General features: G+C 30.6%; 1 protein-coding gene across 1 annotated transcript in view; it reads right to left on the reverse strand.

The window, feature by feature from the left end:
• Positions 1 to 12689, reverse strand: part of LOC148312453 (lachesin-like) — a 71726-nt gene that overhangs the window by 5469 nt on the left and 53568 nt on the right. The window contains exons 7-9 of the mRNA XM_088277242.1: positions 11369 to 11518; positions 10600 to 10674; positions 9281 to 9361 (exon numbers count right to left, since the gene is read on the reverse strand). Coding sequence (XP_088133368.1) covers positions 9281 to 9361; positions 10600 to 10674; positions 11369 to 11518 — 306 coding nt within the window. The remainder of the gene's footprint in view (positions 1 to 9280; positions 9362 to 10599; positions 10675 to 11368; positions 11519 to 12689) is intronic.

Raw genomic sequence — 12689 nt, forward strand, 5'->3', positions numbered from 1 at the left:
TAGTAATGATTTTAAACACAGGAATTTACACAAAGGCAGAGTGATCTGATTTTCGGATTTAATTTGGATTTATTGTAATAAGATAGAATGCAGATGAAGTAAATGAAGGAGCTCACGATGGACTTACTGTTCTTTGAGAAATGAATATTTGGTATAAATAGTTTGTAGAAAAACGAAATTCGCTCAGGAGTACTTAGGGTTGTATATCCGTACTCATATTAGTTCTGCTAGTAGAAACTAATTTCAACCATATATGTCGCGTAGAAGAAGCATGTGTGTACGTACTTCGCTAGAAATAAGTACACTTGTACTACTGTAAAACGCGCTTGAATCGAAAAAAGATAATAAGTAAGGTAAAACAAAAAAATATTATGGTTTGAACACTTTCTGAATAAGTGTTCCTGATCCCCCTATGACTTCCGTTTCCCAATGACCTCCATTCACCACAGACCCAAATTCCCCGTTCCCCCATACTGTTTTTTGAGATCTATTCACAAGCGGACCGTAGCAAGCTGCTTGTGTTCGTGTACACCAGAAAATATTTCCATGATATAAATATACATAAATGCATATAGAAGCCTTTTCCGTCTTGTCTCGAAGATAAATTTTCCACTAAACGTATTATATTGTTGCACTATAGCAGAGGTTCTCAACCTAGTTATGGTCGAGGACAACTCTTGATTTTTTTGTAAATGTAACAGTATATACAGTTACAACGAAATATCAATAAGTTACAGTACAGACAATAACAGCGTATACAGAACTCTCAATAAGATTTTATGTAAATATTTCAACATTTTCATTAATTGTTTCGGCAATCACTTTGTCATAATATCCATCCATTTTTAATTTTCATTTTGCTTGATAAATACCACTTTTTCTTAAAATATATTGTGAGACGTGGTTCGATGCATTCCGCATCATTTTTTTAAATATCAAAAGTTTTTCGACACAACACAATCAACGGCGTGTAAAAATAACACGGAAATCATCGAAACACGTGTCACTTTAGATTTTAAGAAAATGTGGTATTTACGAAGTAAAATGTAAATAAATAAAATAAAATAAATTCTTCTTTGTAAAATAACAAACTATATCCTCACAATATTTTGTGTTTTTAATTTTTTGTAGTAATATAATAATTAGATTTATAGTTTTTATATGTACTTATTGTATTTTACAGTTATTGACCTATAAATAAATTAAACTTTTCTTGTAATATTTATTGTTTGAACTACATTTTAAATAAAAAAAACAAGGACTTATCAGCTATCAAACAATTTTTATTATTTTTTTCATCGAAAAATCTATCTGGTTTTATTATTTATTCTGATCTGATTTACCTGGGGTTGCCTAACTGGTCTGATGATATCAGTAACGATGAAACCCGAACACTTAAATAAAAAAGGTAAAAAAGTGGAGAGGCTCTAAGTTTGCTTTTATTTGTATAAAGAAGGATAATGAAGATGTTCCTCACTATGTATTTTTAAAAAAGTTTACCGTGCGCCCGCAGGCGCAAGGTTTGTAATCACTTCACTCCCGGGTCGGATTTGAACCATTATCATAATAACGGATTATTTTAAATCAGTATTTATTTCCTACGTGCTACTATTATGACATTTGGATTCTAAATATTTCTCATCTTTTATTGGGATACGACCCTCTTCCTAGGAAATGGTTACTGTCCGACCGACATTTCAACTGTAATATATAAATATCAACATGGATTTTTCATCCCTTCAGATCCCGATGATTATAATGAAAATAACACTTTGACTTTCGATATGGAAAAGGATTAACTTATTGTATAATATCTTAAACGTTTTTCGCAGATACTTTGTGGCACATTTTATAAACTTTATAAAATTAAACAACTTTGTGTTAACCACTTCTTTATTATTAAACACTTTAACCTACCGGTTTCGACAAGAACCTTGTCACCATTATGGTTTATTTAATTCTAAAACATTAAAATACTCATAATTAGTTTTTGGTAAGAAAATGTAATTAATTATGAGTATTTTAATGTTTTATAATTCAATAAACCCTGATGATGACAAGGTTCTTGTTGAAACTGGTAGGTTAAAGTGTTAAAAAAAAACAAAGTTATTGAATTTTAATTAAATGTAAATTTGAAGTATTTTATTATAAAAATGCTATAAATGTTACAAATATTTATAGCATTTATATAATAAAATAACAAAGTTTTATATAGTTTTTTCCACATTTATTTAATTAGACTAGTGGTGTCAGTAACGACGAAAATCGGTCACTTTTCGAATAAAATACATGTGGGAAAAACTATATACTTACTATTTTATTATATAAAATGCAGTTACACCAAGAAATGTCAGTGCAAACAATACTAAACGTCACTAGCATAGCACTATTCATACACTTATAACTACAAATAAAACATTGATCACATGCGATTTTGGTCTACCCATGCACTGAGGATTTGGCCTCGTTATCCTTGATTGCATGACTCCGAAAACCCAGTGAGGAAACATCATTCACATTTGTAATTGAAAATATGTATGTTATAAAAATCAATAAATTCTTTTCTATTCGGTATTTCTTACTCAGTCTCTCAATGTGTTTCCGGCTATGGATCGGAGAGTTTTCATCTCGGAGGTAAATCAATAAATTAATCAATACATTAATACTGTAAAACATTTAAAAAATAGTATTTACAAATTACATATATTATTAGACTTACATATATTTGAAAATGTTATTGACATCTCAACATAGATCAAGAAGAATATGGAAGTCTGGGCGTTTACAAGAATTACCACCTACCAACAGCTAGTTTACTTGCATCAGACTTCTATGTTCTTCGTCATCCATGCAAAAATATCAATAAAAATCGTGAAAAGAAATTATTGTCGCGTATTTTAGTTTTGCACAATTGATGTAATGTATTGTATCAAATATTGATTATCTCATTTGAAAAAGGTTTATTTTGAACGATTTTAATTCGATTGTTATATATATTATTAATATATGTCGCTGATGCCAAAAGGTTGAGAAGCTGTAGGCTTTGCAGAGGCATCGCTTCTACCTTCATTCGGTCCCCGGGAGTAGTCAGAATTTCAGTCAGCAAATCTCGGATTACATGTTATATTTTTAAATCGGCTTAAGGGCTTAATTTACTGTGGATCCTGTTTTCGAAACATTGATCCTCAATAATACACTACAATAATAAAGTCTGTCAATTCCGTTACAACGTTTATTTTGATGTTATCATTCGACGTGCTTATATTTTATATTTATTAATTTATAGAGATCCCCACGGAATTATTTCATTTACATACATCGCTGCCGGCATTTATAAAAATGTTATATTATATATTGATTCGGCATTAACTTTGTGGAACGACATGTTCATTTTTTTTTAAATTAACACTTGTATAATACCATTGATTAAGTTTTATTTCATTACACGCGACTAGTTTCGAAAACTACAGATGTTTTCATCGACAGGCGATTAGTAAAACTAATCACCTTTCAATGAAAACTGAAATTATTTAACCATGTTTATCTTCAAACCCTTATCCGCATCCCAATGGTGCATAGGGCACTGCATCGTATAGAATCAGAGTTATCTTGATCGTTAAATACACGAAGGAAAGGGGATAGCCCTCCATTTCAGGTACCAGTTCAGTCATATTAAATAAATATTAGACTGAAAAATCACTAATATTTATTTTGACCTTCTTGGGAATCGAACTCGGGGCCTCCAGCATGGTAGTCTAGCGCGCTATGAAAAATTTATTGAAAAATGAAAATGTGAAAACTTGTTTGCTCAAAATCTTTTATCATCTTAAGATATCCACCGATTTCTTTGAATTTATTGTGTATGAGGAGGTGCTTGAATTTGGAAGAGGCAAAGATTGTTTGCAAAAACAAATAAGCGTGGTATTCTATTTTCTCTGCCTACCCCTGCGGAGAAGCGGCGTGATGGTTACTCAGTTAGAAAAAGATAAATTATTTCTGACTTAAAATAAAACAATGTATTTTACGAGTTGTTGAATGTAAATGGCGAATTTCATTTTATGTTCTACTGAATTTTGAACAGCTAAAAGTTATCTTAGAACCTTTTTTATCCGTATTAAACTAATACTTGAACAGTACCTTTCAAAACGTGAATACATTTTTATATTTTATATAAATTTTTTTCTGTTTAATATTCCTGGGGGTGAAAGAAGCTTTAAAATAGAATAACAAGAAAATGAATTTGTTTTTTTTATTCAATTTAAATAACTGAAAACATGAAGTCACTTCATCCTAAAGATAACAACATGTTTTTCCTATTTTTTTATTCTTCTTATGTTTTCATCTGGCTAGAATCGTGATTTGGGCTGTTGTATCATTTGAGATTTCATTTGTTTTTCAATTTTAATTTTAAATTTTACGATAATCTTTTTTCTTACTGTTCATATCTAAAAAATTAAGAGCGATGTATTTGATATATTTTATAAATATATTTGATGTTTTTCACAATGAATGTGTGTATATGCTGTGAACATTTGTCTAGTTCAAATCATAAATGTTCACAGTACTGAAATGTGAAATTTTAACAGATGGTGCTGCCATCAGTTGAGAATTTATAAAATATATAGCGTTTTACGATTGAAGGTAGGCGAGTTAATTGCGAATTAAGTCACGAATATTTTAAGGGTAGAGAGAGCTTAAAATAAATTTTCTAATTTTTATTAATTTTAATTTGACGAGTTTATTTTTTAAAATTTTTATTATGTATTCTCAATCAATACTCTAAAAAATCAAATACTTAATTTTATAATGATATATTGTTTTGTTTGATATATTAAAATTTTCTAGATATTTACAACATTTTGAGTGTGTCCAAATACTTGTTCACAAAATCTGGATTATCTCCAATTACAGGAGTTATTTTTATATTATTTTTTAACATCTCATCAAAGATGAAGAAGAATATGGAAGTCTGGGCATTTACGGGAAGAATTTGAGTAGTGTGGTTGTCAATAATGGGTAGAATTGGTTAATGTTACACGTGTGTAAAGTGATCACTTAAACCAGCCTATGACGGTCGTCAGCCCCGTAAATGCTCAGACTGCCATATTCTTCTTCATCTTTTCTAGATATTCAATTTTTTAATATTATTATCTGAAAAATTAACTAAACACCACACCTTCGCAAACTATCTTCGCCTCTTCCAAACTCATACATCACCTCATACAAACACCGCGATTATTCAGACTCCTAACCTGACCACTTTCAAGTATTTGAAATATTTGTTATACGAGTATAAAGTCTGAATCATCTTTTGAAATATTCGTACAAAAATAAAAGTGTTGTAAAATAAGACAGTTATTAAGTTTTTTCAGTTTATTAATGTTAACACGACTAGTTTTGAGAACATCTGTAGTTCTCAAGTATTTTTTTATGCCGTCTTGAAGAAAGACTATTTTACAAAACATCAACGTCTCTTATTCCTATCTCTAAAGGATTATTTAAAACAGAGGCTTCTACTTAAAAATATTCCCGTAACCAACTTTAATTATAGCAGTTGGTTAATGAAATTCAGTTCCAGTCAGTAGCGGTTGCTTAGCATTAAAAAAAAACTGTATTTTTAGTATACTCATTTCATAAAAAAATCGATACAAGTTTATCGTACTTTTTGTAGATTTAATCGCAATTGTTTTTATGGTCGATTCTAAATTTAATAGGTTTTGTACATTTTGTTTAATATTTACCGTCGATTTAATGCGCCATCAGTTATAAATCTTTATTTAGTTTGTAAAAGGGAGGTATGTAGTTATGATATTAGTTATTCCACCTATATATTCAGGGTAAGGGTTGGAACAATAAATTCACAGCGGGTCGGTACAGCTTGACTTCGTGTGTAAGTTAAATATTACACAACTTGTTGAAACTTACACAACTTTTCAACTGCGAGGGTACCTGCGTAATTTGACTCTTATGCGTATACAAACGAAAGGATTAAACGAAGGATTACATTCAAAGTGGAATCATTTATAAATATTATAAGCAAACCGCTATGTACATTTAAAATTGCGTTAGTTGAATTTGCCTCTGCGGGCTCGTACAATACATGCTATACACCCGTGGTGCTGTTATCCTTCTCACCTTATATGAAACCTACTATTCTTCTTCTGTTTCCTTTCTCATATAGCGTAATGATCTTTTTCCTGAGTCACTTCACTTCGTTATCTCTAAAACTTATTCAAACTTTTATTAAGTACAGAATAAATCAACATTTTCGGGTTTTTTGCTAAGAAGCAATACCTTCCAACCAAACAAAAACAAATACGTTTCAAAATAAAATAAATAATTAAACAAATATTTCCTGTAACATATTTAAAATGTGATTCATCTTTAATTATTTTTATTAAATTTATTATATTTTATGAGATTCAAGTTTTGTACTGACATATCTTGGTGGAACTATCGATAAAATAACTGTTTAGTTTTTTCCAAGTATATTTTTTTGACCAGTAACCGGGTTTCATCGATACCGACATTATCAGACTGATGTTATCGGTAACGACGAAACCAGGTTACTCGTTAAATAAAATATATTTAAAAATAAACCTTATGGTTGTTATTTTATTTTACAAATTTATTATTTTATTATATTTATCATACATTTGCTTCTATAACAAACAATATTTGGCTCATAAATATGTTTTAATATTCTTACTACACTTATTTCCTTCGCATGTCCTGACACACCTTTCTTAATTTTATCGTCTATGCTTATTTCAGTAATGCATTCATTCCTTATATCCCCATTCGAACATCTATCATGCATCGTTTTACCGCACATTTTTCTGAGAGGTCGCATTTCAGCTGCATCCAGTCTACTTTTATCCTTCTTATGCCAACATATTTGACTTACGTATATTAATAAAATAAAGTTAATTATTGAGTATTTCGATAACTCAGTTAAGACTTTCGTTTTATAAATATGCGAACTTTGGTCAGTTTCATGTTTTATAAGCAAAAACATTTGTTATTCATCTGAAAATAATTCGCTTTTATCTTGTTTTGGGGCTTTATATATTTTATTGTGAATGTATCTCGTTAACCCCTTTTTAACCCATCGAAAGTTTATGGGTTCCCTTCTATTGATTTAGGAAAATTGTTAAGTAAAAAAAATTATTTTATATTATAAAGCTTCATGAAAATGGTGCAAAATATTTTTAATTTTATTAAATTGAAATGTTGTATCCAGCTGATTGTAATCATCCAAATATTTAATGTACATATTAACCCTAATATTATATCGACCTATTTTTGGCGAGAGTCGTAAACGAATGATGGGCAAAGATCGTTTTGTTTTAGTATGTTTAAAATACAAATCAGCACAGTCCGATACAAAATTGTACACTTGAACGATTAACAGACATTTGATGGTTATTTTTATTCAGATTGATTCATTTTGGCAATTTTTTCAATGGACTTTTATTGACAGGTAACGTTGAACTGTCGTGGTAATATTGTTTAGTATTATTTTCAGTCCAGAGTAATATTAAATTAATATTTATTAGGTGTAAAATCATAGATATTTATTTTTACCCCCCCTGGGAATCGAACCTAGGACCTCCAGCAAGGTAGCTAAACACACTAACCATTACATCACGGAGGCAGACAATACAACTTAGTAGACTTAAAATCAGTGTCAGATTTTTATATTTAAAATATGAACTCTTTTAATATAAACCAGATTCTCAGTAAATATTAATAAATATAGAGACTCAACTATATAACGTTATTAATACTCGTTTGGTGACCAATTAGCAACTTCCTTTCACGACGTCATTAGCAAAACAGAGTGATTTTGAAAAAGCTGGTATTAAAGCTAGGAAACGGCGGAAAGTTATACATAGATAGAAGTAGTAGTTTTTATTAACATTAAATAATTAGGAACATTCTAATTGAATGATCATATTTTCCTTATTAAAAACTAAATATTGGACAAAATATTTAAAAAAAAGACGATGCCACTTTTTACAAGAGAAGTGAGTTCAAATTTGGAAATAACAATGTAATACGATGAACTATGATGCCAAGTTTTGGTTTGCATAATTATAATTTATATTTGTAGCATCAACTTTGTAATTTTCAATTCTATAGCATTCATATAAAAAATTACTTAATATAGGATTTACAATATCAAAGTCCGGAAGGTGTCTTATCTGAGGTATGTGCTTAGAGGAGAGAAGTACAAGCACTAAGTATTGCGCTTGATCATATCAGGCAAAAAAGAAGATAGACGAGGTGTGGAGAAAAGGCACATCTCCTGGCTCCGGGATACATGAGATTGGACGGGGATCAAAACCGTCGAGGCGCTGTTTAGAGCTGCCCAAGACAAGGACAATTATGTACTCTCAATAAATAGTCGACTTCAGGGGGACCTGACATGATATTTGCAGTACGGAGGATAAAGTCAGATGAGGAAGCGACGAAGACGATTCTGGAATGCCCGTGTCAATAGAATGCAAGAAAATAGACTGGCCCGAATTGCTCTTTAAGATGACCCAGACGGAAGAAGACCACCAAAGCGATGGCGTGACAGCTGGCAGTCCACATCACAAGAGACGGATAACGAAAGAAACAGATTCGTGGGTCTATAAGAAGGCAGAAAAAGAATAATCGGATGCGTTTCTTTTTCCAAAATGAGTGTTTTTGTTGTTGTTGTTGAATTGGCAATAGACTTTTTAATATTCCAAAATATATTAATCCATTATCAATTGAATCCAAAATAAGACTTTAGATTCATTGAATTTATTATTTTTTTGTAACGGCTGCTTCGCTTTGCGGGAATTTATCAGACTACTAGTATGTTGAAAAAGACATATGAATATGTTTAGTAGAAAATCGTAAATAGATGTGTCTTTTTTTACGATTTTCTACTCAAAATGCTCGTTTTTTTTTCATTTTTTAAATGTTTCCGGGATAGGTAAGTGGGCAAACCAAAATATGGAGCAAAGATAAAATAAAGGAATGGGTTTAAAATTACCTTATTATTCTTAAATTTATTTTTTTCGTTTTGTGTTCTCCATATATGTTTTTACTATTTTTTTACAAATGAAATGAAAATAGTTAAAAAAAAATATGGAAAAGAACTTTATCGAAAACAAAAGCAATTTGATCATGCAGGACTGTAGAAAATAAATATCAAAATATATTTTTAAATTTTAGTAGAGCGTAGATTTTTCAAAGAATTTAACAAAATATTATTCCTAAATATTTATATTTTTAGACTTACCTGAATCCTTCCACTCCTTCACGTCATAGTCATTCATTGCTTTGTTCTCCATAGAATTCTGCTTCTTATTTCGATGTTTTTCTGATAACAAAAAGTAAATATGTTTGAGCTGCTTTTTAAATGATCACTTACAGAAAATTACTAGATATTGTGTACTACGTTGTTAAACAATGTTTTTTACATACAAATATGATTTTATTATTTAAAAATGATACTTTACGATGTTATTACCATAAATATGACTTTTACGATATTTTATTAAATAATTCACGATGTAAGTATATCAATTCGATTTACTTTTATGAATATGATTTTATTTTTATGTTTACAAATAAGTTTTTTGACCCACTAATTTTCAATGATATTATTCTATTTTCAGTTGGAATAAGTAGTAGCATCCTTTTGTTGAACATGAAAATTAAACTCTGTAGAATTATATTAAAATAACGAGGTTATATTGAGAGTTTAAAATTTCCAATATGAAAAAGGAGTCCGGAGGAATACAATTATTACATTTTAATTCGGCAGGAAAACCATGGCAACATTTTATTACATTTAAACGTTGGAAACGGATAAGCCGGATTTATTAATTAAGCACATTAATGACGAACATTTAACTGTTAATTTTCGAAGTAATGAAACATAATTTAAAGTTGTTTTGACTAACAAAGTTCAGATCAAAATAAAGAATAAAGGTAACCTACAGGATGGCGCCAAATTAATCCCTTATCGGAAGATGTTATAACCTTTGCAAACGGCGTCGTAAGTCAATCATATTTCACATTTGTGAACTAAACAGCTGCAGTATACTAACAAATTCAAAATGGTGCAAAAATAATCATGTTATTTGTTAATTGGCGTTTTTACTTAATAAAAATAAAAATTGGTGTCTAGTTCATAAATGTCAAAATTTTTAACATCTTCCAATAGGGTAATCGTCTGCCTCCGTAGTGTAATGGTCAGCACACTCGGCTACCGTTCTGGAGGTCCTGGGTTCGATTCCCAGGGGGGGTCAAATAAATATAAATGATTTTTTCACTGTAATATTTATTCAATATTACCCTGGACTGGTACCTGAAGCGGAGGGCTGATCACCTTTTCTTCATGTGTAAACGATCAAGATAACACTGCGTTATATGACGCAGTGCCCTATGCACCATTAGGGTGAGGATAAGGGTTTTATATTTATATATGAAAGGGTAGTTAATTTAGTGCCACCTTGTATTAAAAGTGAGTTGCAGAATACACAGTACGGATAGGATGGCATTGAATTTTCCCAGTCAGAGATTTCGATAAGGAGTTCAAAGGGTAAAACTCACCTTTTTTCTTGGCTGAAACAGGCATCGGGGGTGGCAGGGTGGTGGAGGACGTCGTGGTTGACGGGGCGGGTATTTCTATCATAAAATATTGAAATAAATTAGAGCGATTCATTTTTGTATTGAATCAAATTCTTCGGTTTGTACTTAGGTTTGTACTTAGTTTGGAATATTTGAAGATTTAAAACCATTTTTGTGATTTATATTTTTAACTGATATTTCTTAGTGGAACTGCATTTTACACATACAATAAAATAAAACCTAAAAATGTTTTTTAAAAATATAACGCACAACATTTCGAGCGGGTACAAATATAAAAATTGATCGTACATATGGGTTTCTCCGCTTGGAATTATTTGTAAATTTTGAGATTTCAACAAGGATGAAAAAAAATATGGAAGTCTACGTATTTACAAGGCTTATGGCCTGTCTTAGGTTGGTTAAATTATCACTTTACATACGTGTTCATTCTCCATTCTACCCTTAAGTGATAACACAATGCTTAAATTTTTGATTTTGCATTTGTCTAAACAATAACTCTTTCCTTTCTAAACCATATATTTTTTTCTATGAAAAACGGTGTTTTGAGAAAAAAATTTAAATACGTCAAATGTTACCAGGGCTCAAAGAAAATTGGGTTGCGATTTAAAGTATATTGGACCTTAACCTTTGCGCTTTGAAAAATGAAGTGACCATATTGAGACCAGTTCAGTAAGATGATAATGCATAATTAGAATTGAAAATGGCAATTTCGGTCAATATTTGTATCTACCTTCAAGTCTGATGACCCCATCCGTCTCTCCTAGGGAGTTCTTGGCCACACATCGATATGCTCCATAGTCTCTAGAGGCGACACTTCTTATTTTCAGCATCATGTAGCGGTTATAGCCGCTGTCCATGGATACTGCTTCGTATTTTTCACCTGTTAGAAAAATAATGTAATAATCAGTAGAATGTTTTGACCAACAGCTAACGCAAAAGAAGAGTTAGGCCTAATTTATTTCGAGTATAATAGCTAGATATAAGTTTTGTTCTGACATTTCTTGATGGAACTTCATTTTATAAAATCAAATAATAACTTTGTAGTTTGTTCTACATATATTTTATTTGACCAGCGACCGGGTTTCATCATAAACGATTTTATATAAAATGATTTTCAATGGTTCTCATGGTTTTCAACCCCTGCCTTGTTGTGTACATAATATAAAATTTTATCTAGCCTCCCACCAGTCTGATGATGTTGGTAACGACGAAACCCGGTCTTTGGTCAAATACAATTTATGTGGAAAAAACTATATAGTTTTTATTTTATTTTATTATAAAAATGTTTTACATTTACATTTATTGCGTAAATATTATAAAATACACGTTTTATAATATTAGAATTTAAAAAAATCGTGTTGCTTTGTAAAACAAAGAAACCACACTTATCAAGTTTTATCAAGTCCTTTTTTTTAAATTTCTTACCCAAATAACTAATATACTCATAGAATATAGTTATTTGGGTATATAGGGGTTTATATAGGGGTTTTTTCTGCAGTATATTTCATTATTTCATTAATTGATTCGGCAGTCACTTTGTGATAATGTTTGTGATAATCCATCCATTTTTTATTTTTATTTTCATTTGGTAAATATCATAATTTCTTTAAATCTATTGTGACACGTGTTTGATGGATTCTTCACCATTTTCGAACACCTATTGCAATGTATCCTTATACGGAAGTTATCGTAAAATATACGACGATAAGGATAACTCAATTTACCAAAGACATTTTTTTTTTTAAAGTGTGCATTTTTTTTTGGAGAACTTAACAGAAATTTCTTGAAACGCTCATCCCCAAGCGAAGGTGCATAAGGCACTGCATTATATAAACGCTCTGTTATCTTGATCGTTAACACATGATCAGCTCTCCGCTTCAGGTGCCAGTCCAGGGTAATATTGAATAAATATTAGAGTGAAAAATCACATTTATTTATTTGACCCCCCCTTAGAAATCAAGCCCGGAACATCCAGAATGGTAGCCGAGCGTGCTGACTATTACACTATGGAGGTAGACAAACACGAAAATAAAATATCGGTAGAAATTAAG

The sequence above is a fragment of the Brachycentrus maculatus genome, unplaced genomic scaffold (assembly GCF_059751285.1).
Source record: "Brachycentrus maculatus isolate JH-2025_06_01 unplaced genomic scaffold, ASM5975128v1 h1tg000039l, whole genome shotgun sequence".
NCBI classification, from domain to species: domain Eukaryota; kingdom Metazoa; phylum Arthropoda; class Insecta; order Trichoptera; family Brachycentridae; genus Brachycentrus; species Brachycentrus maculatus.